At 42.4% G+C, this 27,248-nt stretch overlaps 1 protein-coding gene across 6 annotated transcripts; it reads left to right on the top strand.

The window, feature by feature from the left end:
- Window positions 1-115: 115 nt before the first annotated feature.
- TSC1 (TSC complex subunit 1) lies at window positions 116-27,248 on the top strand. 6 transcript variants are annotated; one of them, XM_077787898.1, is made up of 23 exons: window positions 116-243; window positions 7,743-7,805; window positions 8,836-9,011; window positions 9,885-9,988; window positions 10,609-10,761; window positions 12,419-12,563; window positions 13,589-13,743; window positions 14,053-14,126; window positions 15,552-15,730; window positions 16,171-16,280; window positions 16,502-16,625; window positions 16,984-17,099; window positions 17,325-17,397; window positions 18,703-18,801; window positions 18,894-19,461; window positions 19,682-19,725; window positions 20,250-20,416; window positions 21,301-21,483; window positions 21,835-21,945; window positions 22,443-22,565; window positions 23,526-23,713; window positions 23,820-23,981; window positions 24,258-27,248. In XM_077787898.1, exons 3-23 carry the CDS (start codon window positions 8,906-8,908, stop codon window positions 24,736-24,738), a joined length of 3,465 nt encoding a protein of 1,154 aa, XP_077644024.1. In that variant the 5' UTR covers window positions 116-243; window positions 7,743-7,805; window positions 8,836-8,905; the 3' UTR covers window positions 24,739-27,248. The 6 variants fall into 6 exon arrangements, with proteins under 6 accessions (XP_077644024.1, XP_021399222.1, XP_021399221.1 ...); XM_021543547.3 differs by lacking the exon at window positions 116-243 and adding an exon at window positions 282-385 and having other exon boundaries at window positions 16,987-17,099; window positions 24,261-27,248; XM_021543546.3 differs by lacking the exon at window positions 116-243 and adding an exon at window positions 282-385 and having other exon boundaries at window positions 16,987-17,099.

Here is a 27,248-nt window from a genome sequence, read left to right as displayed (position 1 = left end):
TCAGGGCCGGCCCTTGTTTACCGCCCGCGCGCGGCCCCGCCCCCCGCATCACGCGACCTCCGCCGGCCGCAGCGCTGACCCCGCCGAGATCCCTCCGCCGCGGCGCTCCGCGGGGGCGCGGCGCCCCCGGGATCGTCCCTCCCCGCTCATCCCCCGCGGCGGGAACGTCCCGTGAGGCGGGAGAGGCGAGCGGGGCGGGGAGGGAACGGGAGAGAAGCCGGGAAGCCGGCGGAGAGCGAGGCGGTGAGGCGGGACTAGGTTGTGCGGCGGAGGGATCCGAGGGGCGAAGCGCTGTGATGGGAGGGGGAGGCAGGGCCAAGATGGCGGCGCCCTGTGGGCCGGAGGAGCCCGGAGTGGTAAACAGCTGAGGGGAGGAGAGGGCGAGGTGAGTGCGCCGGGCCGCCCCCCGCCGCCACCGCCGCGGCGACACCGGGGACGGCCGCGGGGACGGAGAGGAGGAGGCAGAACAGAGAGATGAGCGGCGAAGCAGGGAGAAAGGGCTGGGGGAGGAGGCGGCAGGAGAAAGGGAAGGGGTCGGGGGGATGGGGAAGGCGGGGGGGTGATGTTCCCCCTGCGTCCCTTTTCCTGCCTCTCTCTGCCCCCTTTCCTTCCTTCCAGACAAACTTGCTCTGGGGTGCTGCCCCTCTCCCCCCACCCCCCCACCCCCCCCCCGCGGCTCCCCCCCAAGGTCCCCCCATCAGCCAAAGCGCCTTTTTAATTATGTGCTTTTCATCGAAAAAGGCTCAGCAGCCCCATTGCAAAGGCTGAGTAGCGATTGCCAGGTTTCTTCTCCCTTGGTTACTTGCTGAGGAGGTTCCCTTGTCCGGGGTTGGGTTTTAAATAAAGCAGTTGTTAAAGTCTGTCCCCTCGGTGAGGAAGGCTTTTCTCATTTCCTTGCTCCTGGGTAGGTAATGTGAAGTCAGGATGTTGTTTACTTCTACAATAAAACATTTTGCTTCCTGTTATCACAAAGAACTTGGGAGGCTGCAGTTCTGAAGTTTTCACCCTTTGTTTGCTATGGATGCAGCCTCTGTCATTGTTTTATCAGTTTAGGCAGAGCTTCTCTCCTTGCTCTTCAGGGTTGGGGTTTTTTAAATGAGTCTCTTACAAGGCAGTGAGTGAAAGGAAGAACGTGCCTTAAAGGAATGTATGATTCAAAACCCCTGGAAATGACCCAGAAACCAGGATCAGGTTTTGTGTGCAGAACTCTTTCCAGAGCTGCTGTTTCCAGAGAACCTTCCAGTGAGTGCTAATACAGGTTTTCATTCTTTGTGTGCTCTGATCCTGCAGTTTCCTGACATTAACTTCTGGATATAGTTGTTGGAAATCTGTCAAAATTGTAGTGATCCCATTAGGTGAAAAAAAATTCCTCTTCAATTTACACGTGTGAACAGCAGGAAAGTAAATCTGTGAAAACTCTGGAAGTTCTAATAATCAGTGCAAACCTTGGGAATGCATCTGTCTGCTGTTGTCTTTGCTGAGCAGCAGTCAGATACTCTGCTTATCAGAAGCAGCTATGCCACACTGAAGTTTAAAGTAAAAAATCAGGGGCTTAAAATCCCCTACTCAGTGGAAACCCTTTTTGCTTTGGTTTGGTTTGTTCATTTGTTCTGGTTTTGTAGCAGCCCAGTTCACCCAGGACTACATTTGTGGGGAATTGCAGGGACTCACACCGTTGAAAATATAGTCAGAATATCTAATAAGTCATGAGATAAGCTTTAATTAAAATGATTTTATCTCTGGCTGTGTTTAATCCTGACACCTTAACTCTTTGTAACCTTTATGGTGACTAAGAAAGTGGCATTATTAATGGATTCCCATGTGAGATACACTGGCCAACTGCAGATGTTTTGGTGTTTGGACAAATACTTGTCTTCAGTAACTATTTGTAATTTAAAATGAATGCTGGCTCTATTTGCAGCTGGACTGCTGGGATGTTGACTTGTCCTGATTCCTGAAATTCTTCCAACTGCCAGGCACCTTCTTGTCAGCACTGACAGGAGCTGGGGATGTGATTCAGCCTCTGTGCAAACTGAGTGGCCTGAAACGCATGTTTGCATGGTGCAAACACACACAAATATCTTTGGAATAGATACCTTTTCATTTGTTAGGAAGAAATCCTTTCCTGGGAGGGTGGTGAGACCCTGGCACAGAGAAGCTGTGCCTGCCCCTGGATCCGTGGCAGTGCCCAAGGCCAGGCTGGATGGGGCTTGGAGCAGCCTGGGCTAGTGGAAGGTGTCCCTGCCCATGGGAGGGGTGGCACTGGATGAGTTTTTAAAGTCCTTTCCAACCCAAACCATTCTGGGATTCTTCAATAATAAGCAAATGAAATAATCAAAGCACTTTGCAGTGGTGGAAGCAGGGGAGGGCACCAGATTTTGTGGCAAGTTGCAGACAGGTGTGTATTTTAAGATTGTTACAGCTTAATGTCTGGTATTATATATTCATGTATTTTAATAAACATCATGAGGACAAGTAATGATGTTTCCTTTATTAACATAAGCATTTCTTTGAGTAGCACATTAAGATCCAGAGTAAAGTTCTTGCAGTGGTGAATTGCTGTCACTTTCCTGGGCATTATTTGTGTTTTGTTTTTACTTTACAGTTACACATCATTTGCTATTCTGTGTAATGCTGGGTTTGATTCTTGGAGCAGTTAAAATGCCTTGATGAGTACATTAGATAGGTTGCAGTGGTTTCAAGGTTTACTGAATTGCTGCCTAACTCTGTGAATATTTTAAAAGGTTCCTCTTGGGGGCAGAAAAAAAAATGGTGCACAGATTTAGAAGTCTCAGTCCTTGTGTTAGTGCCAAGTTTAGAGCTCTCTGATCACCTATTTGTAGTTAAAAAGATTCCTTAGTTGGAGTGACTTTCTGTGTGTAGTGTTAATTAAATTGTTCTAGAAAGCCAGGGCTTGTTCTTATTTATTTATTTGCTATTAATATATGCAGTTGTGTGTGAGGAATTGCAGTAATTCCCTGACTGCCTTTTGTGGCTGGCTGGTTAGCCTGGCTTCTGCCAGAGGGTGAAGTGACAGCCCTTCCATGTTTGGGCTTTTTATGACATGGATTGTTTTTAAACAATTTTCCCTCTGACAGAAATGTGATGAGTAGCAATTAGCAATACTCATTAGCACAGCACAGAGTCCAAAGAATCTTAAATATTGCTGAATATGATTTTCTCTTTTTGTTTGGGCTTGCCAGGCTTTTTCGTGATCTTCCTGTTCCCACGTCAGTTAAGCACCTGTAACAGAGTACAGGAGAATGTGTATAATATCAAGTTAGAACTGTAAATAATGATCTAATTTAGTTATGGCATCTAGTATCAGATCTTAATATAACCAAGAAAATATTTACTATTAGAAGAAGCAAGACACCTTCATTCTTTGCAGATGAATAAATAAATCAAATTTATTGTATTGCCAGTTGTAGTGATCAGTTTGAAATGAGGTTTAGAGTGTTTAGAGGTATTATTTCTGGGTTGTGAAAAAGGGAATTATCAGCTACTTGCTTTCCTGTGCCACTAGTGTTTTTTTTTTCCCTGCTGGAACTTTTCATTCATTGTTTATGTCACTTATATAATGGCAATGTTCAGTTTAACTGTGAGGGAAATGTAAGATTGGGCATGGTTAGGAAGCATAAAATGGGCTTCAGTTTTTTGTGTGGTGAAAGGGAGGGGGTTAGGCTTAATCCTTTCATGACCAACATTTCAAAGATGTGAGTGAAAAGGGCTGCTGTGTTATCAATCTGAATTTTTCTTTGAGCACAATTGCTGTAAAATCCGTCTGTCCTCATTCATGGCTTTTTCCAAAGCAGTACCTGGAGATGTGACCTGACCCTACCTGCAATAGAAATCAGATGGAAAAGTGAAAATCTGGAGGTTCTGGTGCTGTGGTGTTAAAATCCCCTTTCCTCTTGGGGCAGAGGGGGCAATAACCACTTATTGGCACACCCTAAATTTAACTTGTGCTTAATGAAAGAGATAAAATGCTGCTGTTGATCCCCCTCCCCCAGAGTAGGTGCTCCTGGTGTCTGAATTTGGGTGTTGGCACAGCAAAGGCCAAGGGTGTGTTTGTGGTGTGTCCCCCTCCTCCCCACCCCTGCGAGCAGCATAACTGGCACTACCAGCTGCTTTTTCATTTGGCTTGGGATAAAAATACACTGAACAGAAGAACATCTTCTCTTGACAGACATACTTAGAGAAGTCATAATCTTTGGGAATACTCTGCTGTCTCTTTATCTGTTTAGCCTTTTCCAATTAATGTTTCTACAGTCTCTCCCTTTGTCTCAAGTTTGTAGCTTAAACAGTTTGTGTTGTTAAATTAGCTACTGAAAAAAGAATAAATTTAGACTTGGTTCTTGGATTGTTGGCTTCTCCTTTTCCTTCTGTAAGATGGCTCCAAAGCTGTATTGGTACTTTAATACTTTTTTACTAAGTATATCTTAAAGAATGCTCTTGAGTGTAAGAAGTGCTGTGGGTGTGATATTTTCCAGTGAGTTTAAAATGCTGCATTGTAAAAGGTATTTAAACTGACTTTTTTCTATGCTTTCCTAACCAAGTACTTTAGATCTTTCGTATAAAACTAATTTTAAAAGTTAGTGATGAGTCAGTGACTCAAATCACATGAAAAACTTACTTGTTTTAATCCTGTTAGTTGCAAGAATGGCTGCAGGGATGTGGGAATTCTTCTGATGAGGAAATGATTGCAATATTTGGGGATGGAAGCATTGGAGAGGCTCATCTTGTAACTGTGTATTTGAGCAGAAAGCCGTGCTGGTGATGTGATACTGTAAAGGTGTCAGGGATGTCCTGTTCACAGCACAAGTATCAATTCCAGATACAAAATACCCTGACAGTCAGTGGCTGATCCCACTGTTTCATAAGGTGATGGGAGCCCCTTAACCTGGCCTGTGCTTATCTACAAGATTTGAAAATCACATCACAAATTCCTGGTGGGACTGTGATAAATCACACTGACATCACGGAGCTGAACTTCATCTGCCAGAACACGGCCTTTTCTGACTAAAAGCCTGTTGCCTGTAAACTACTTACTCAGCTGCCTTTGCCTGAAAAAAGTGTGACATTGATTTAAGACTATTGCTGCAATTTCCTGGCTTGTTCATTTGTGTTGGGCACAGATTTGGAGCATCTCAGTCTTCCTTAGAGTTTAAAATGACAATTGACTTTACCTTGAGAAATCCCTCATCGGTATTCCTGGTTTGGGCACGTTATGCATAAATTACACTTCTTTCCAAGGCTTTAGGATTTTGCACTTTGTTATTCTTGCTACATTTTATTCTTAGTGCTCTGTGTTAGTCATTTTAGTAAAAATACCTGAAGAAAGCAGTTTATGTTTCGGCAGATGTAGTGGTGTGCACGTCAGCAATGGTGTCATGTCTCCCTGAGTGCTGACACAAGATCTCTGCTTGTCCAGATCACCCAGAACAGTGAAGTTCTGCCCTAAACTAATCATGCTGCTGCTGAGCTTTCCTCACATTAAGGTTTATCTTGGTCTTCAATCCATTTGCTTTTTTAAAGTTGTGGCCGTTTGTGTACAGTGAGGTGACAACATTGACTAGTTTGGTGTAACTTCAGATAAACTTCCACTTTATGAGATGCCTGTGTGCAACATTGCCCCATTTTTAGATGTGCTTTGAAATACTTTTATTAATATTCTGAGTACTTTTGGAGTGGAGACTACTCTCTACTTTAAAGAACTCCAATGCACGATTGAAAAGTTGAAATAAACACTGCTGGATTTATTGGCACAAGGTCACGCCAGCCATCTGTTTTAGGGAGCTTGGGAAATGATCCGTTACCTACATGTGTGGTGTTATCAGTGGCTGAGCTCTCCTTATCAGCTTCGCCCTTATCTGATGGCCGGGTTTGTGCATGCCACCACAGTGGCACAAAGTTTGAAATCCTCTTACCTACTCAACATTTAACCGGGGTTTTCCCCATCTCTCTGCAGAGCCTGACTTCAAGAACCCATCCAAAATGTGTTTTATGATTTCACCAGGCTGCAGATTTTCCTCTGGCAGTATCAGAATCAGTGAAACTGCTGTTGAAGGTTTTACTGGTGTGACAAAGATATAATATAATGGTATTGCTCAAGGAAAATAAGAAAAAAATCACTCTTTTCACTGGTATAGGATGGGAATCAAACAGAAGAGAGTTGACAAGGTTTTTATGGGGTAAAAAAGCAGAGACTGGTGTTTCTGCTGCTTTAACTCTTAAAACAGGTTTTGCTTGCAGTTGTTTGGGGGGTGTGGCTATGCATCTCTTTTGTTAACAATACTTTAAACAACTAATTCATGTTGCTGGGGAAGCTGGTGAATCTGTTGCTTAACCATAGCTGAGAGTGTGTCCTGATAGAAACTGGGGGACAGCAAGGCCTGTTTGAAAGATGTGTTCTCAGAAATGAAGCAGTAGTTTCCTTGGAGTGAGCTGCTTCCCCACACAATGTTGCAAATGCAGTCATTGAGTCAATTCAATATTATAATGATTACTAGAAATGGAGAAGCAGTTGATTCCTCAAAATGACTAACAGAGTGGAAGGCTGACTTCTTAGGTTGCATGGATGTGTGGCTTTAAACCTTTTGAAAGGATGGTGTCACTCTCTGAGCATTGTTTGTCTTCTAATGGCAAGTGCTTTTAGGAAGGAGTTGAAGCTTGTGAGTCTGCACAATGTGGGGAAAAAAACCAATTAAAACCCCCAAACCAAAATCCTAAACCACAACAAATGCCAGCTCTGATTTTATGAAAATCACAGAACCATTTTCCTTTCAGTAGAAAGCAACTTCCCTCACCCCAAGTCTCTATTCTATTATTATCCAAGTCTTGCTCACACTACCAGCCAGTTTTAAGTCTGCAGGTTTAGCATTTTGCCAGCATTAGACTAGAAAGGAAATAGCATTTAAATCTAAACACTTCAGTGATCAGACTCTGCTGGCTGCTGGTACATGACCCAAAGTTTCATTTGGACTATTCAGTTATGATCATTGAAAACCAAGGGTGAGGGGTTTTATGTTCTGCAGTGGTGATTACTGCCATGCTCCAGCCCATTTGTTGCTAGTGAAATGCCAGCTGGGAGTGTGGTGCCATATTATCACCTTTGAATTTGCAATCAGTGCCAGGTTAAGTAAGCTGATGTCTGGTGGCACTAAGAAAAGTGACCTTGGGCAGTTCTGCAACTGCAGAGTGATATGTTGCAAATGACAAAGTTTACTGGTGGACATGTTAACTCCTGCTGTCCAGTGACATTGTTAAGCCTAAATATCCAGGAAAGTAATATGTATATCAGTAATTACAACATTATCATTTAAAACAGAGCAGTGATCTGTGGTCCTTGGCTAATGCCTAAAAATGTTTTGAATAGAATTTAAAGGCTTAAATTAATTACTGTATGTTCAGAATAGAGAAGAATCCTTTCTCTGTAAGATTCTACCTGCCATAAATAAAACTTTAGCAGCTTTTGAAGGGTCACAGTACAAAACCATGGTCTTGTGAAAACCATCTAGTTTGAGATAATTGCACAGCTTAACCTGTGGACAGCTCTGGAAAGGGCAACTGCAGCACCATTTGGTGTTTTTCAGACTGAGGCCTGACTTCTCATGCAGGGAGTGCACAACTGTTCTGTTCTGTGTAAAAAACTTAATGATGTTCTGACCATACATCTGGTATGATAAGGAAGAATATCAATCGTGACTTTTCTTAACCTCTTTCTGTTTTTTCTTTACTAGTGATCATGAAAGGTGTGTGGCTGACAGCATTGCAGACAGAAGCTCAGCTCATCCACAGAACAGGTGCTGTAAACACAACTGCAGTAGAAAAACAATTTTGTGTGTAAACTTGGTATGTGTCAGTCCTGCCTTCCATGGGGGAAGTGAAAAATATATTCTAGCTTGGAGTGGGAGGGAAGAAGAAACCCTGCTGATAATATGAGGTGTGATCTAAAACCAGATTTGTTCTTCCACTGGGAAAGGTTTGGTATAGGATTCTTCTGGATGAAATAAAAACTGATTCATTTTGTGGTAGGTAGGTCAGTGTGACACCTGAACCCCTCTACTGCTGGTGCATGGGAAGAAGTCATTTTAAAAGCCTGACATGGCTTAGATTTGCTCCCGCTTAGCCCTGTGCAGTTGTTATCTGCACACTGTTGCATTTAATGCTTTATGCAGTTTTTGCACTGCAGAGTTTGTGATCACAAATCACACGAGTGAAGTCAAAGTGTCTTGTGCTGCTCAGGCTGCCCAGGAGCAGCAGCTGCAGCAGCCCTGCTTGAGTTTCCCAACAGCTGCAGCCTGGCCACATTGCAAAGTCTTAAAGCCCAAATCTCTCTGAGTGCAACAATGCAGAGCCCAGGGCAGTGAATTCCTGCCCTGGTCACAGGAGTGGAGAAGGATCTGGAGGTGTGTATTTTCTTCAGTTTTTAGTCTTATGCAAAGAACTGGAAAGGTGGTTTGAGGATGAGTTGCTGTAAGAACTCAGGAATGGAGTGATTCCAGGCAGCTTTTTGCATTTTTATTCAAAACTTTAGCTTCAGTTTACTGACCTGGAGAGCAAATTGAAAAAATGTGGTAAGAGAAAGCTTGGACAGTGTAGATACTGAGGTCTTCCGCAAAACAGATTAATGTCCTTGTGAAAAACATGAAGAAAACCTTGCTCATGAGTCATTGGCTTTTTGGAAACTCTTACAGCTTTTATTGCAGGTATGGAAACCCTCACAATTCTCTCAGTGTTAAATGGGCACTTGTGTGGAAAAGAAATAGGAGAGATGAGAGGTTTTATATGGAAAGGGAAAAGTTCACTCATCTGCTGTCTCTTCTCTCCTAGTCTGGTAGAAAGACACCAATGAAGAACTTCCTGAAGTTTTAACCTCCACATTCATGTCAGTACGTGCATCATGGCACAGCAAGGAAATGTTGGTGAGCTCCTCTCAATGCTGGATTCTCCAGTTCTGGGTGTCCTGGAAGATATAACAACTGCATTCAAAGATAATCTCATCTGTGGTACGCATCCTTTTGTGTACTTTTGGGAAGGGTTTTGCTTTCACATCAATAAAGGTAGAATGATGTGGGATGTTTTTTTTTTTTTCTGTCGAACACTGTCTTTGCCAATGCAGCTTGAAAGGAACTCTTGATATTTGGGGTTGAAATTGCTTTAAGGATTGAGGCTTCTCTTCAGTCCATTGTGCTTAATGGCATGGCTCCTGGAAGGTCTGTTACATAATTGTTAAAACACTATTACAAAATGACTAGCTTTTCCTGAGGCAGAGCCTCAGGTGTGAGCTGATGAAACTTTCTTTGTAAAGTATATCTAGAAGGAATTAGGTGTCACCCACAGTATGGGAACCAGTGGGATTTTGTTAACTTAAAAAAAAAAATAAAAGAAAAAATCCTATTCCCAAACAAAACAACAGAGTCAGACTTTGTGAAAAGTGATTGCTGCTGTTGAGGCATCACTTGTGCTGACAGAGCCTTTTCAGAGCATGAGAGCACTGCCAGTGTCCTTGTCCCTGAACTTGCTCTCCTTTGTCTGCTGAAGGGAGAGAACATCAAGTCACTCCTGAACACTTTACTGGGTAAAGCACTCTTGCAGCTCAGCTATCTGTGGGGTTTTATGGGTAGACAGGAATTGTTGGTTGTTAAAAAACCTGGTTCCTTTCCCTGAGCTGAGTGCAATCACTTGAATGGTTTGGAACCAGGAAATGTAGTTGAGAGGTCACAATTTCCCAAAGGTCTGCTAAACACCAAGGACTGCTTTATGTTAAAAATTGTGTAATAGTTGCTTAAAAGTTCTGCAATGTCCTTGTAGCAAGTACTTCATTTTTAGTGTATTGAGAATATTTTTGGGTTTTTCCCTTGCTGTCTCCAAACTGACAGACCGTGGGCCTATGCTTGTCAACAACCTGGTGGACTATTACTTGGAAACCAATTCTCAGCAGGCACTGCATATTCTGTCCACTCTGCAAGAGCCTCATGACAAGGTAAAAAAAATCTTGTTATGGCAGATTTTAGCCTGGTATTGAAGCAGCCTTTAAATAGCATCCATTAAAACTCTATGGGTTCCACTCTGGTGTAGAATTACCTTGCTGTAGAGATGTAGTATCTCTGTAGTAAGAGTAGTTTAAGCTTTAAAAAAAAAAACTTCAGAGGTCTGTTTCTTACAGAGTTGCTTAAACTGACCCAATTAAGCAAAAAATATCTATAAAGGAAAGGGTTTGGAGGATTAATGTTTTCTCTTTACAGTGCTCCTGCTGCAGGATGTGTTAGCCTAAAACAAATTTGGTATTTTGAGAGCAAGTAAGGATTTAAAATAGATTGGAAATGGCACTATAAATTGGCTGCTGCCCACATTTTTTTTTTTTATTTACTCATAAACATTTCAAAGTGCAGTGACTGCTTCTGGCCTGTATAGTTTGCATTTGTCTACCAGTACTCAAAGTTATTGCAGAGTTCTATTTCCTCTGGGATCTTGTATATTTGTAAAATGCCCATAGTTTCCATATTGACAAACTGCTGAATATAGACTGGTGAGAAAGAGTATAGAGCAGTTAAATAGAAATACTTTTCTTTTTCTACCACTCTCTGCAAAATCCTTCGTCAGCATCTACTGGACAAAATTAATGATTATATGGGCAAAGCTGCTACTCGTTTACCCACCCTCTCTCTGCTGGGACATGTGATAAGACGACAACCATCTTGGAAACACAAACTTTCTCAAGCACCTCTCCTGCTTTCATTACTTAAATGTCTCAAGGTAAGAACTGTCAGGGCTGTCTATAAAACACCTGATGTAAACTCACATACAGATGCAAAGCATTTGATTCCTGTTTTGATGTAATTTAGTTAAGCCACACTGCTATTAATATCAGCTGAATACTCTGTGCTGGTGCTGTTATTGCTGACAATCTTGTTTCTAAAAGCACTGTGAGTTAGGAATGTTTGTTAAAACTTTCCTGAAATAAGTTAAAGACAAGAGGGCACTTGGTGAGGATGATGAATATCTTGAATGTGAACCTAATGAAAAATACAGTAACTTCCCACTGGTGCAATTTGAATTTGTGTGTCCTCTACTTGCAGTGTAGATGGGCCATGCAATGGACTATTCCCAAGTGAAATTACCTTGGAATTAGCAGACTTTCCTTTCTTAGCTACTGACATGCTGGATTACAAGGAGGTAGCTGTTCCCCCAAGCTTTGTGGGTTTTTTCCCTCATCTGCAGATTGATCAGGTATAATACTGTACAGCACTGTACCAGTGAATAAGAACTGAAAAGTGCTTTGAGACCTAGAATGCATTGTCAGTAATTGAATTTATTATGATAGTGAAGAATCCACATTAGTCATGAAGTCACATTTAAATGCACGATGCAGTCAAGTGCTCTTCAAAACAAAACCACCACAAGTTTGTAACTGCCAAAGGAGCCAGCTCCAGCTGCTGTTACTGGAACTCCTGTCGTGCCTGACAAGATCTGTTGAGCTTTGCAGTGTGACTGAGGGAGGAATGAAGTGTGTCAGAAAGCTGCTGGAAGTAGGACAGAGATGTGGAAGTTCTGGGGATGTGGACAGAGGGTAGGGACGAACAGGAAATGTGCTCTGATAGGTTTTGTGTGACTGAGGGAGAGCAGAGGCTGTAGACACACAGAGGAGGATATATCCCTAAAAACTGGCTGTCCATCAACCTGAGTGGCTCCTGGGAGATTGGACCCAGAGAGCCCAGCAGCACCTGCCCACAGCCTGACCAGTGCTTTGTGCACCCTGTGCTGACAAAGCAGAGGAGCTACCAAGGAAAATGTGCATTAAACTGAGGAAGCAAGGAAGGAGTTTGAACATTTTCTGTGTCCTTTCCTAAAATCTGATTCTCTCTTCCTGTTTCATCCAGCCAAAGGTTTGTACTGCCACATCCCTTTCTTGTGGAACAAGCCAAGGTGTTCTAGTCATTGTCTGAATTACTGCTGGGTGAAATTTCCAGCAGCCAGGTTTAGTAGAAAAGCTTCTGATCTCTGTGTTGGTAACTGGCCAACACCCTTGAACACCCTGATCAGATCTGCAGTTTCTGGGCCTCTGAATGTTGTGTGTGTTTAGCTCTGGGAATGAAGGAAGGTGGTACATAAGATGCTTCACATACCAGTAATTGTTTTTACTCAGCTGTGGAACTGTGGTGATGTTCCCTTTTTAACTAAGTCAGGTGTTTATGCAGAAAAGCAGCAGAGTAGGGGCAAGAATCCCAAATCTGCTTTTTTCTTCAAGTTGTTCATTATGAAAAAACTCAATAATCTTAAGTTCTGGTAGGTTCAGAGGGACTGTTTTTCAATAGAGAACTTTTTCCATGATGATGATTCAATGTTCACTTCATCCTTGGAAAAAAATAAGTTCAACACATTTAACTAATGCAGGTTTTTTCCCTTCTTGCAGACTGACACAGATGTAGTAGTACTCACCACAGGTGTCCTAGTGCTAATAACCATGTTGCCAATGATTCCTCAGTCTGGCAAACAGTACCTTCATGATTTCTTTGGTATCTTTGGGCGTCTCTCAGCCTGGTGCTTGCAGAATCCAGGTGAGATTTCAACTTTGTTGCATGCAGTTGTGGTCTGCAGTATCCTTGTGACTCGTGTGCAGTTGGTGAGCACATTCTTTTGTGAGACTCTTAGTGGTCTGAGATTATTTAAACACAGAAAATGATGTGTTAAGCCCACAAGCTGTTCTGTTCTTTGAGAGCATGGGGGAGTTCTTTGCTCAGAATTTAGAAGTCTCTTAGAATCTTCCATTTGGTGCTGCAACTGCATGAAATTTCACTGAACCAAAGTACTGCCCTGATGACAGTGAAAAGCAGAGATTGATCTTAATGGAGAGAGAAGGGAAAATGCTAATGTTTCAGGCAGATTTTGGGGAATTTGATATTCCCAGATATAAACATGGGGGGAGGAAAAATGCAACATATATAAGAGTTTATTTTAATGTGCAACTATTAATAGTTATGGAGGTTGATAAAACTGGTTTTCTCAGAGCCCTGGCTTTGCTGAATTTGTTGGAAGGGGTCTGATGTCTAACACCAGCAGTATCTGTGAGTGTGGCTCATGGCTGAATGAACAGATGCTGTGTTAAGCACATAGAGCTGCTGTTTAGAGAGCCATTCTTCATTGCAAGTAGGATTGGAACTTCTGAAGTGAATACTAAGATTTGTCTGTTGTGATTGCTTTTGGTGGCTACAAGCTTTTAGTTTTACCTTTTGAAGTGAAACAAACCTGGTTTCCTTTTTTAATCATTCCGTCAGTCTTACTCAGGCTCACTATCTAGAGGAGTTTCAGGTTTTAACTTGAATAAAAACAAAGCTGTGCTTTGAGAATGACAGCACACTGGTTGGAATTAATGGTCCTTATCTTAATTTCTGGGTTTGTTGTGAGCTGATGACTAAGTATTGCTTGTTTTCTGAGAAGACTTCACAGTTTTAATAGGGATTATTTGTACCTCAGAAGACTTGTTCCAGTTAACATTTCAAATTTAAAAATACTTTGTTTGCATTCTTGGAACTTTTGTTCTTTTTTCCAGTGTAATGAAAAAGATTCTAACTACTTTTTCCAGGTCATGTGGCAGAGATTTATCTTGTCCATCTTCATGCCAGCGTTTATTCTCTCTTTCATCGTCTTTATGGAATGTATCCTTGCAATTTTGTCTCCTTTCTGCGCTCTCACTACAGTATGAAGGAAAACCTGGAGACCTTTGAAGAAGTAGTCAAGGTAAAATGCTGCCCATCTGTGTATTATCTGAGGCAAGGAATTTATAGCTGTATATTCCGATTCAATACAATTAATTTGCTAATTCAGCTTTTGTCAATTTGACAAAACCATATAAGAATGAGCGATTTGACTGAAAGCTCAGAGCTCAGTTGGGATCAACTCTTGAAGCTGTGGTGATGTGTATTTACCTTATATGTTAAATGTAACTTCCTGAACTGTTGGGATCAGTAGTTTGCTCAGCACCTTTATGTGGTTTAGTAAAATCCAAAGCTGCTGCACTGATAACAAGTCCTTCTCCTTCCCCCCCAGCCAATGATGGAACATGTGCGTATTCATCCAGAGTTAGTGACTGGATCCAAGGACCATGAACTGGACCCACGAAGGTATTATATGTTCTCTCTGCTATTAGGAAAGGCTCAAATTGAGCAGCTTTCTGTGGAGTTATTTCAGAAGGTTGCAGCAAAACCTTTTCTGTCAGCATTAGTTTGTGTGGGGGTGTTTTGCCACCCAGATTTGTAGGTGCACCAGGTAAACACGTAGACTTTCCTCATCCCAGCTTTCAGCTGGATGAATAAGCAGAAACTGTTGTGAAAGGTCATTAACAGCAATGTTGGGGTTCTAAATTAATTTTGTGTCTGGGATGGCATCTGTCTTCTACTTTACTTTATCTTATTTTTATGACTTAATGATCAAACATCTCATAAAGATTTAAAACAGTTTTCCCATAATGAATAAAGTGAAACTGCCAGAGATGCTTCATTGGCTGAAGGTTTGGGTCATATTCCTTGGGTTTCTTGAAGTATTTGATGGGATATAAGTGTTTAAAATGGCTTCAGTGTGTCTTGTTTTGGTACCTAGATATTGGTTCAGTTAACAGATCAGTTCTTTTAACAGGTATGTGTTAACATTATCAGCTGTATTAGTTTTCTTTAGCAATAGGCTCATTTGCCTGCAGCAGCACCACTTGCTGCTTTTCTCTTGTCTCCACAGGCCCAGCCACTGAAGAGGAGAATTTGACTCTTGTTGCTGCACAGTAGTGCTCTTGCCCTGCTTTTCAGAGCCACTAGGAAATCACTCCTAACTGGGAACCCATTGAATGTCACAATGCTCAATTTTGCAGGGGGGAGGGTGGCACCACTCAGGAGCACAATTGGCACAAACCTTCCAGTGGAAGCCTTCTCTTTTGGTATCTTGGACAGAGAGTATTTTACTTTCTAAAGCAACCCAGCCTTTCATAGACAGCCTTCTGGGCTTTCTCTTCTTTACAGTGAACTTCCATCCCCTGAAATACTGGGCAGATCTAATTTGGCTATTTAATTTAGTGAGAAGTAGTTCTCAGGATGAAGGAGGTAGTAATAGTAAAAAACATTCCCCAAACTTGGGAGATAAAACACAGATCTGAAACTGGCATTGCAGACAGTGTTTGCTTAAATAATACAGACTCCCTCACTGCTGGCATGTCTAAATTTTGACTACCAACATCTAAGTGTAGTTGAGCTGATTTCTACAGCTGCTGAAGCTCAGGATCAACCAAGTCTTCGTATGCTGTTCCTCCTTTCCAGAGTGCTCCATGGCAGACCATTATGGATCTCTGTGTCAAAGCTGTTTGTCTCCTCTTTGAGACCCCCTCTCACAAGTCATCTGGTTGCAATTTCTGTCTGGTGCCTTGTTCCAGTTTGGCTGGGAGCATGCAAAGCTGCCTGGAACAAATAAGCCATCCTACAAGCCAATTCCTCCTATCTCCAGGAACTTTTGTTTTTAACAATAATTGACTAACTTACTCTTTTGGATCCAAAAACTGTCTGCAGGTGGAAAAGGCTAGAAACTCATGATGTTGTGATAGAATGTGCCAAAATCTCCCTGGACCCTGCAGAAGCCTCCTATGAAGATGGTTATTACTCTGTGTCTCGGAAACTCTGCACAAGCATAAAACATCATCAAACTGACCCCAGTGCCAGCTCTTACATTGACACACAGAGCAGCTATGGTAAGACCTGCCTGATGGCTAATCAATACCCAATTGCTGGAGAAGAACTGGCCCTAGAGTAGAAAAACCCATCTCACTAATTTATCCCACTTAAAGTCTGATTCTTAGGCACCAGAAAGTAAACCATCATTAAAAAATAAATACAAAGATATATTTTCTGTATGCAGACATGCAGCATGTTCTCAACATTGTCTCTTCATCCCCTGTCCTCCCTACCCCAAAACAACAAAAAAAAAGAAAAAAAAAAGGTTGTAATATAATGTATTTGATAGATATTTTCTTGGACTGGAAGAAAAGTCTCTTGCTACAAATGTGTATGTTGAATGGATTTGAAATGCTTTGATGAAAAGCCTTTAAGTTCTAGCCAGAAGAATCAAGGGTTTGTATTTCATGTGTTGGATGCTTTGGAATTTTGATTTTCTCTTTTATTTAACTTTCAGGGACTTCTACCCCATATTCCACTCCTCGGCTAACACTATCACAAATGCCAGGGCAGCTACCTCAGATTCTGAGCCCACAGTCCATGAGGCTGTCAACTGAGCCACAGCAGGTAAAGCAGAAGATGAAGCCCAGCAAGTTTTCATTCTTTGCACTTTCATAGTTTCTTGTGCCAGTCTTAAAAAGCCATGGTTTTGAGCTGTGCTGTGAATTCTTCAGATGGTGGTGTTCATTTCACATTTAATCTCTGCCTGATTTCCTGTGTGAAGACCTGGATCCGGGTGCTTCACATGTTCCTTTTCTGAGCTCTGCTGTGTTTGACTCTGTGCACAGGTCACCATCTGGAGCCCTTCTGCAGTGTGTGGTATGACCACACCACCGACGTCCCCTGGCGTTGTCCCATCAGAGTCATCCCAGTCTGCACCACAACCCTACAGCAAAGCTTTTGGCACATCTGGTACGTGCTGCATTTCAGAATTAAGCCTTCAAGGTTTGTTTTACTGGAAATTCTGGCTCTAGGTTTGACTGGCAGCTTTTAAATGGGAATGCCACATCATGCCAGTTGATAGGCGCTCCTGTGAACTGAGTACCTCACCTAGAGCAGTGCTGATGCAAACTGAGAGGAAATTTGTGAATTCAGTGCCAAAGTCTGAAACAACTTTTGGGAATCCGCACTTTTGTGTTGATGAACAGTTGAAAGAGATTTAAGAAGTAAATGCTATGAGGTGGTGTTTAAATGTACAATTCTTCACATACAATGTTCAGCTGAAAGGAGGAAGGGGGAGCCTGCTGAGAGAACTTGTGCTCCTTTTCAGCAGGGGGGAAAGGAACACCTTTGGGAACACCAGCCACATCTCCTCCTCCACCCTGCACTTCAGATGACTTTGTGCATGTTTCACTCCCTTCAGCTGCTGCCACACCTCCTAAAAAGGTATTACAAAATTCTTCTCCTGAACTAATCTGGTTTTTCATTGACTTGCCTTAATGCAGTGACCTTAACTGAGAAAGAAAAATCAGAGTAGGTGGTTTATAAAAAAATTTTGCATTTCACTGCAAAAACTCTTCTAAATGTAGGCAACTATTGCCACTTCCAACTGCACAGTTGTCAATGAAAACTAAGGCAATTAATGTGTTCTGCATTTCATCTGTTTTCCAGGAGGACAAACCAGATTCTGTGAGGCCTTTACTGTACCGACAGCAAAATGTCACAAACAGCGATAAATCATTGGGTAAGCTCCATTTTCCTCTCCCCATTACTACAACCTATTGTAAACAACTCCAGTTTTTATTGACACTTATTCCAATTCCCAAACACTTTTCCACAGGTTTTTTTTCCCCCTGAGTTCTTTGTAGTTCCAGGATCCTGCTTTAACCTGTGATTCAACTTGAAACCTTCTTGTGATGCTTCTGATTTCAATTTGACCATTCCTGTTCAGCTTGAGAGTTTTTTTTTTTTACCTTGCTCTCCTGCATATTTAAAAACACAAACATAAGCTGAAGGCTGAAAAGATATCTATTTTTATAAAAGCTGATTCTTTGAGGATGATTATTAGAAGCACCAAGTTGTATATTAAATTATGCTTCAGCAAGTTATCTGTCACATGTCTGGATCAAACTGTAAGGCTGCACATAAGGATAGATATGATGCTCCCTCTTAAAGGCCTCTGGAAAATCTTAGTTTTCTACAATTATATTGCTGTACTTGAATCTATTTTAAAGTCCTGTGGAATACTGAAATCAGTAGGTTGAGGAACTCAGCTTTTAGTAGGTAAATGTAGATTCCATTTTCCATTCTGTCATCTACCTCTGTGACAGCTGTAGAAAGGGATTTTGGAACTGTATTTGAGACTTCTGTGCTGTGAATCTTAACCATCTTCAAAGTGGAGATGATAGTGAAATCTGAAGCTGGTTTTCCATGGTATAGTTCTGTAGTACCACTGGAATCTGAATATTCTGAATTCCAAGTTACGAACAGGCGAAGTTTTTCACTGAGTTCTTGATCTGTGACTGAGCTGAGCATGAGATTTCTATCCTGCAGTATGTATCCCACAGCTGCTGTCTCGGTTTTGATCAGTAACCACTTATTGGCAAGTCTGTATTACATCAGATTGCTAAACTTCCTTTTTTCAGGCAGGTCCTGTGTCCTTGTGGAGCCAGCTCAGAAGCTAAAGGGGAGGTTAATGCTAATGTGGAAGTAGAGCTGTCACAGTGCACAGCAGCCACCTTATTTTATTTATCTAATGGGTTAAATTGCAAGCAGCACAACCTTCCTCACAGAGGTTATGCAATAGCAAATGTTAAGTTTACAGAATTACATTTTGGGATCAGGACTGACCTGTGACTGATCTCTGTTTTCCATGTGGAATGGAAGAGGAGTCAGATACCTTCCTCCTCTGAGGAAGCATCTGAAGGAGGGACACACTTTTATTCTGAGGACGTTGCAGCAGTGAGACTTGTGTTTTGTGCTGTGCTAAGGCTGGAGAAAACAGCACATGTACAACTAACTTTTTGTTTTATGTTTTTTTTTTTTCCAGACATACCCAGTAGTAAAAGTTCAGTAACCTTAAGTGATCTTCCAGAGTTTTTAGGTGGGTTGTCATTTGAAGATAGCGCTGAGAAGGACAGAGAGGAAGGTAATGTCTGCTCTCCTTACCTACATCTTAGCTAAGGAAATGTTTGTCCTGTTGAAATACCAGATGTATCATGGTGCTCCCCCTCTCCTCAGATGCAATATCTAAAGAGATCTCCGAGATCACGACCGATGCTGAACACATGGTGCCTAGAGGAGGATTTGACTCCCCGTTTTACCGCACAAACGAAAGTCTGTCAGGCTCTCAGAAGAAGACCCACTCAGCAGCCTCCAGTGTTCAGGGACACAGTCAGACCTCTGAGCCTTTAACATCTCTGGACAAGTCTGGGCCTGAGGGTGCACGGGAAACACCCAAACAAACGTTTACTCCCATAGACAAGCCCTGTGGAGGCCCTGGGGAAAGCCCTGCTGGGAACAGGGAAGGAACCTCTGGGGAGCCAAGTATTCTCACTCCCAGCCCTTGTAAAGTACCAGCACAAAGGAGAGTGGTGTTTGGGAGTGGGCAGCCTCCCCTCTATGAGCACCTCTTTGAGGTTGCATTACCAAAGACTGCCTACCTCTTTGTTGGCAAGAAGACTGAGGAGCTGCTAAAAAAAGCCAAGGGAACCCAGGATGAAGACTGTATGTCCTCGACTTCTCCCGTGGAAGTGCTGGACAGGCTGATTCAGCAAGGAGCAGATGCACACACTAAGGAGCTGAACAAGTAGGTGACTGAAAATCTTACTTTGCAGACTTTATTGTTACTCTTTTTTGTGTTGGCTTAATTTTAAGCTGTGCTGAAAAAGCAGCTGCACAGTTCCTCCTTAATCTTTTTATACCAACTGACCTTAATTGTACTTTTACCAGGCTATAGGCTCTTTTGAGGTGAACATTCAATTTTTTTACTTAAGCTTACCTGTTAGTGCTGCATTTTCTTTTTCCAGATTGTCTCTGCCAAGCAAATCTGCTGACTGGACTCACTTTGGAGGTGAGGAAATTTCTCATGTTTTGGCAATCTGTTCCTCTATTATTAGACTTGCTTAAACAATGACCTGCATACTTTTTGCTTGTGGGTTTTTGACTAATGCTGCAGAAGGATGATGCCCTCTACTAAGTCATGGTTTATCTGCTTAGCAAATAGCTGTGTTCCAGAGAGATGAGCTGCTTTTTTCATCTTTGAAAAGTGCAAAATTCTAGACACTTCTGCTTTTGACCATTTCAGCCTTGCTAAGCTTCACAGTGCTGCTGGTCATCTGATAGATCCTTGCACCTTCTCACTGCTCATTAAATCTAAAACTGATGGTTTTTCTTGCTTATTTATGTGTCTGTGTCGTAGTTTTGTGTTCCGAGGCTTCTGTGTTGATGGTGACTTGGCTTTTTTTTCTTAATCAAAGAAGCAATCCATTTGAGGCATATATCCATTGCTTTGGGAAAAATGTTTATGATTTTTGTGTTGGAGAGCAAATAAAGCAGAGAGTGCAGCTCAGTGACCTCTTCTTTATCCCACTGCAGGTTCTCCCCCTTCAGATGAGATTCACACCCTGAGGAACCAGCTGCTTCTGCTGCACAACCAGCTGCTGTACGAGCGCTTCAAGAGGCAGCAGCACGCGCTGCGCAACCGCCGGCTCCTGCGCAAAGTCATCAAAGCCACGGCTCTGGAGGAGCACAACGCTGCCATGGTGAGCAGGGACGCAGCTCCACCAGCAGCTGAGACACACTGGTGCTGCTAAAAGTGTTAATTGGCCTGGCTGGTGTCTTTTGGTACCACTCAATTAACAAAGAAGGCTCATTTGTCGCTTTATTGAAGGCAATGTTTGTGGAGTGACTCGTGCACAGTTCTGTGGCTGTCATTATTAATGTCAGTAGTTTGTAGTTGACTGCAGGCAGCTGAATCCTTCATGCTTGACCCCTTCCTGCACTTGCCTTTGGATAGTGGTAAAGGCTTCCCTGTGAGTGGAGTGGATGTTCAGTGCCTGGCTAAACACCTTGCTGCATATTTGATAAAGTATTGTCCTTTTGCTCCTCAGATGAGGACTAATAGCAAAAGCTTTGGAAACTCAAGTGTTGTTTTCCAGAGATGTTCACTGTGATGGAATTTGAAGATATAAGTACACTGAACAATGTCTCAGTACAGATTTAGGTGTGTTTCATACTGTATTTTCATGTTATAACTAATTCCATCAACAGTTTCGCCTGATAATTAACTGTAAGAGCCAAAAATAAATTTCCAAGTAGTTTTGGAAGATTAACTTTTGCTTCAGCTGTGAGGCCCAAGTCCCTGTTGAAAGCATGAGAGGCAGTGGAAAAACAGCCTATTGCTTATTCATGCTTTGAATGTGGCTGTGAGTTTTCAGCCTGTCCACCCTTATCACCATTTTATCTCCTTTTCAGCCAAAACCAAGCCAAGCCCAACAGCTTTGAGAACACGCTCTGTATAAAATGTTGTGTGTGTGGAAAAGTGTTTTCCTGCATGCTGGTAATGACAGCTTTGCTTGGCTGAGCATAGATGTCCTAGCTGCTATGTAGGAGTCTTGTCTGATGCCTCATGTGGGATTCTTAACAGAAAGATCAGCTGAAACTGCAGGAAAAGGAGATCCAGGCCTTGAAACTGAGTCTGCAGAAAGAACAGGCAAGGTACCACCAGTTTCAGGAGGAACATGATAATATTGTGGCTCAGCTTCACAGCCAGATCCGACAGCTGCAGCACGACCGGGAGGAATTCTACAACCAGAGCCAGGAATTGCAGGTATGAAGCATCAACAGATTTGTTGTCTACTTAATGGTTTTAAAAATAACCTTCTTTGTAACAAGGCATGAAACACCTGAGAGAAAGCTGCACATTTTTATTAGAGATGTTGTCCTGATTCAGAATAAGACAGTGCATAATTGAAAGTGCTGAATTTAATATCATCCTTTTGTAGTTCTGTTTTGTCCTGTCTTCAGCTTGGAAATAGGAGAAGGCAGGTTGTTAGCTGGTTTGGAGGGGTCAGTATAACTTGATTTCCTGGGGGTTTACAGCCTCCCAGCTCTGTGCCCGTGCTGTCCTTAGTGAAGTTTCAGAACCCTGAGTGATTTTTTTTTTTTGTCACTTGAACAGACCAAGCTGGAAGACTGCAGGAACATGATAACAGATCTGAGGTTAGAGTTGAAGAAGGCAAACAACAAGGTGTGTCACACTGAATTGCTGCTTAGCCAAGTTTCTCAAAAGGTAAGAAAAGTCAGTGTTCCTAAGGTCCCTTTGTGTCTTGCTGATAATTTTTTTATCTTGATAGTTTTCATCAGGTCCTTTTTCTTTAACTGAAAGAAGCCTGTGCTGAGCTCGATAGAGTCTGATACTAATTACACAAAAACAACACAGAAAAATGTATTTTGATGAAGAAACTCTAAATTCTGTTAAAGGGCTTCTGAAACTTCTTGTTTTGGCTTTCTCCACAGCAGGGATTTGCAGATTGAGCATTATGAATTTATATTAAAACTCTGCTAAATCTTGACAACTGAGAGATAGTGCTTATATTGTAAGTTGAATGGAAATGAAAAGTTCTTTATGAAAACGATTTATTTAACACTTAACTACCTATGAAGCATTGTATTTTATCCTTTGTTTCCCTTCCTCATAAAAATACCCTGTGAACACAGTGCCTGTCAGCTGTGACTCTCCTGACTTGTTCATCCCAATGCTGGATCCTGTTCCATTTCCCTTCCCAGCTTTCCAACAGTGAATCGGTGCAACAGCAGATGGAATTCTTGAACAGGCAGCTGCTGGTTCTTGGTGAGGTCAATGAGCTGTACCTGGAGCAGCTGCAGCACAAGCACACAGACACTACAAAGGTACCAGTGCAGAGGATTTTTGGGGAGACTTCCCTTGAGGTCATCATCCAGCAGTTACCAGCCCTGGGTTCAGAAGGAAAGGCTTTGTAACTTAATAGACTCTTTGTTCTGAAATGGATTTTCAGGGATTTGATTGTATGTTTGATCTTCTGTTCAGATGTTTTGTGCCCTGTGGGTTTGAGGAATATCTTCAGTGCCCCTTCTGAAAGCTAAGAAGGGGTTGTTGGGGTACACCTGGGGTCTGTTTTAGCCAACTGATGTAAATTCTTAGCAATTTCTTTTCCAAAAGCTAAGACTTTACTGTGCTCAAATGTAACTGACAGCAGATTGTGGGTAAAATAATGCAGGGTAGTAGTGCCAGAATTTGTGGAAAGATCTTAACAAGGATTTTACGGGTTTTGGTGAGGTGTTACTTCAAAATGAGCATCTCAGCCTTCACACTCAGTCATTTTCCTTTTAAAAGTTAACAGTAACTTCACTGAAACTTCTGTGGTTCATATGGTTTTACTTCCTGACTTCAAAGAAACCTTTTTCTAATTTAGAAGCAAGAAAATTGCACAACAATATAACTGTTCCTGCGTGAGAGCACGTAATTAAAGAAGGTGAATAATACACTGTAAAAAAAGTCTTCTACTGGTATTTAATGAAGGTCGTGTTGGAAAAATGGATTTAAAATAGAGTTTGTCTACTCTAATCCAGTGCAGAGCTGGCAAGAGTGCTTTGATGAAAAGAGGTTTTCATAAGGAACATTAATGTGCTAATAAATTCCAGTGATGTTTCGTTATTTTAATAGTGTTCATCCTCAGCAGGGCTGGTTTTCTATATCTGTTTTTAGAAATGCTGCTTTTATTCTGGCTTGCTTTAAAATGTGCCTATTTATAACATCAGAAACATGTCTAAACACCAATAAAAATAACACAGGATCAAATTAGACTTTACCATTGTGTTGTTTGCTTCGAGGAGGTTGAAATGTTGCACGCTGCTTATCGGAAAGAACTGGAGAAAGCAAAGTTGTGTGTTCAGCAGCAAAGCCAAAGGCTCGATGCTTCCCAGAAAAGGATAGCTGAACTGGAATCTCAGCTTGCAAAAAAGGACCACCTCTTCCTAGAGCAAAAGAAATACCTGGAAGATGTTAAAATCCAAGCAAGGTAGGGGCTTCCTATGTAATATTTTAACTGTGCTTTGACAGATGCACTGTCACAGCTGAGGCAGATCCTGGAGATTTTGGACATTGTGGTTTCTCTCTTTGCTCAGGGGTCAGCTGCAGGCAGTAGAAAGCAGGTACAAAGCCCAGAAGAAAATCACCCAGGCATTTGAGCTGGAGATCTTGGATCTGTTTGGGCGGCTGGAGAAGAGCAGTCTACTGAAAAAACTTGAAGATGATAAAACAGAAGCAGCTGAAGCAGCAGAAGAAAGGTAAGGCTGGTGGTGTGAAATCTGCAGCACCCATGTGGGATTATTGTCAGTTTTGGGCTTAAAAACAGTGGATGTTGCAAAGCTGAGTGTGTGACACATCTGGTTACCCCCTGTCTCTCCTGCTTTGCCCCAGAACTGTGAAAGGAAACCTGTTGAAGTATATAGCCAGAGACAGAAAGGGAAAATAATCAAAGTAATCTGCCCTGGCCAGCATTTCCTCCTCCACTGTTTAATTACTGTGATTTCCTTGACACTGTGTCCTCTCTCTTCCCCAAGCAGGCTGGACTGTGGTAATGAAGATACAGCAGGACACAGTGAAGAAGCAATGGGTAGAAATGGAGAGACCAAACCTCCCAGCACCCGAGGCAGCAGTAGCAGTAAGGGGGGCAGCAGCAGCGAGCTCTCCACTCCAGAAAAACCCCAAAACCAGAGGCTGAGCAGTCGTTGGGAGACATCTGTGTTGCTGGAGCCCTCAACTACTGTCCCACTGACTGTAGGGTCACTCCCCAGCTCCAAGAGCTTCCTTGGAATGAAGGCACGAGAATTATTTCGCAACAAGAGTGAGAGCCAGTGTGATGAGGAGGGGGTCACCATCAACAGGCTGGCTGATGCCCTAAAGACTGAACTATGTAAAGATCCAAGCATGGAGTCAAAGGTCCCTCCAAGCCCAGAAAACCTCTCACCTAAGCTCCAGGAAAGCAGTGTTGGACAGCTTCATATCATGGACTACAATGAAACTCATCATGACCACAGTTAAAGAGGAAGATAGTCAATCAGTGTTATTTTCATATTCTTGGCATAGAACAGGAGGCGTGAGTGCAAGTTTAACTAAAAGCTTTTATGTTTCTTTGGTCTGAGCAGTGGCTCATGCAGCGGAGCAGGATCGATGGCCAGGAACGGAAGGAGGCTGCTGAATGAATGCAAAGTGGATTTTTGGGTCTGGAATTGAAAATGCCCAGCCTAACTCTTGCTTCTTTCTCAAATTCAATCCTTAGCAGCGTGTACTAATTTGAAGGGACAACTGTTAGCATTTGCAAGTATTTTTTTCCCTTTCTCCGTGCCCCCAGTTGAGTGGCTGCATTTATGAACTTGAGTGCAATATGAGGCCAAATTAACATTTGTGAGTTTACTCTGAATGCTTTGTATTTCTTTGCAAACTTCCCATTTAGAGCAGTTGGTTGTGCTGTCCAGGTGACTTTGGTTCCTTTCATCCTGGAAAGAAGCAGCACTAGGATTTCCAGTGCATTCTCTATTTTTGCCTGTCCACTGCCCCACATCCCTCAGAGCCCAGCCTTCATTAAGTTGGAGTCTGATTGAATGCCCAATTGTTTAAAGAACATTGTACCTCTGCAGAATGATTCATTCACCCTAATTCATGATCATTGTTTATATTGTCCTTAACATTTCCTGGGAAGTTACATTTGAACAGACAAAAAGGAACTGGAGCTTGTAATGCAGAAGAGACCGTAAATGCTGAAGACTTGTTAAAATACCAGCTTCAGATCATCTTGGTGTTTGAAGTGTTTGCCTGATTGACCTCACACTGGTTCATATGGGAAAGCAGTTGGGGTGGGAGAATAGGGAAGAGGAAACTTCACTCAAGTAGGGAGAGGATGCAGAACATGGAGGTAGAATTCCAAGCTTAGGAAGATCTGCAGAGGAGGATTTGCTTCTCTAATCAGGGAAATGTGCTGCTTCACCCTCCTTCATTTGTTTCTGGTTTGAACAAGACCACCATGTTTTAAGTCCAAGAAATTGTCTTCATTCTTCCTGACAATGCCTTTTCAGGCTTGACTTGGAGAACATGGTTTCCTTTGAGTGCTCTCCTACTCAGATAGCAGCACATTTTTGAGTTCAGCAGTGTCAATTTGGCTCTAGGTCTCTCCCCTTCACCCTCATCCTACTTCCTTAGATGACAAGGCTGAGGAGGAATCCTGCTCACATTGAAATCAGAATCCTGGCGTGAAGCCTTTTGGTGTTAATAATGTTTTAAGTCAATTATGAGCCTTCTGTGAAGGAGGATTGTGGGATCAGGGCTTGCCAGTGGTCAGACTCAATCTCCTTCATGACAGAACAGGGCCTGCTGTTAGGAAGGCAGTGCTTGTTTTAAGTGTCCCATGTGGGTCCAGGTGTACTCAGATGGTTCAGGCTTCACAGTTCCCCTGCCTCACTTGTGGCCTCTTCTCCTAAAAATTCTGTGGGTGGCAGCTGCTGTTTAAGAACCACCTCACACAGAAATCAAGTCCAAGCACACTTGCATTTGTAGTTCAAATCCCTTCTTAGCCCGGGTGGGAACGAGGCTGTCAGAGCAGCTCAGCTCATTCCTGACAGGACTCGTCCTCCCATTCCCGCCTCCTCCGGAGCTCCAAGGTCTCAATACATTTCTGCCTGTCTTAAATTATTCTCCGTGTCCTTTCAGTTGGTCAGTCCGAACTCTGAGAGTAGAGGTGAACTTCAGTGGTTGTGTCAAAGCTGACTCTGCATGGAGTAGAGAGTAGAGAGTTGGTTGTAAGTGGCAGCCTGGTTTTGTCGGCGTCTTTAGGCTTTCTCAGACGTAGTGGTAGCAAACGTGGTAGCGCGTGTTTCGGTAAGATTTGGAGCTTTCCTGCCCCTTCCCTGCTGGATCCCAGCCTGGGGACTGAACGGTTTGCACACAAAGGGCCTGATGGGCCAGCTCAGCTGGGAATATCAGAGGAGCTCGTTCCCATCCTGCTCTGCCATGCCCGGGTCTGGTGTTCCCAGGAGAGGCAGGTTTTGTGTCAGTCACAAAAATGTCCTGGCAGCAACGCAAGCTCTTTGATAAGGTGGCTCTTTTTTCTTCTTTTAAACAGGATTTTAGCACCAGGATAGTAATGGAAACCACTTTAGGTTTGTTTATGGACCACAAAGATTATGGAGGAACAAATTTTGCAATTTTCTTTCCTAAGTCTCAAAATCATGGATCTGCTGTATGTAGTTAACTTGCAGTTTGTTTGAAGGGGTCCCATCAGTGAAGTGGAAACAGATTTTTTTAACTGACTGCTTTTAGTTAAATCTAAAATTGCTGTCTTTGTCAAGTTAATCTGTTCCCTGCCTCGCTCTTTGTAAGCATGTTAAACAATCCACATTAAATGCCATAAATATGAAATACAAGGAAATGGTACAATCGTAAGCTAAAGAGAATTTAAACCAAAAGGAGGTTTTGCTGTCCTTATTAGAATGTTCTAAAATGTCAAGGCAGTTGCTTGTGTTTAACTGTGAACAAATAAAATGTATTGTTTTGCACTA

The sequence above is a fragment of the Lonchura striata genome, chromosome 22 (genome assembly GCF_046129695.1).
Source record: "Lonchura striata isolate bLonStr1 chromosome 22, bLonStr1.mat, whole genome shotgun sequence".
Lineage (NCBI taxonomy): Eukaryota > Metazoa > Chordata > Aves > Passeriformes > Estrildidae > Lonchura > Lonchura striata.
This window is presented reverse-complemented; position numbering and strand designations above follow the sequence as displayed.

Coding starts and splice junctions, on each gene's coding strand:
- TSC1 (XM_077787898.1), top strand. CDS start 8,906: ATGGCACAGCAAGGAAATGTTGGTGAGCTCCTCTCAATGCTGGATTCT. Junction 21,946..22,442: donor TTAGCCAAGTTTCTCAAAAG/GTAAGAAAAGTC, acceptor TTCCCTTCCCAG/CTTTCCAACAGTGAATCGGT. Junction 22,566..23,525: donor AGCACACAGACACTACAAAG/GTACCAGTGCAG, acceptor GTTTGCTTCGAG/GAGGTTGAAATGTTGCACGC.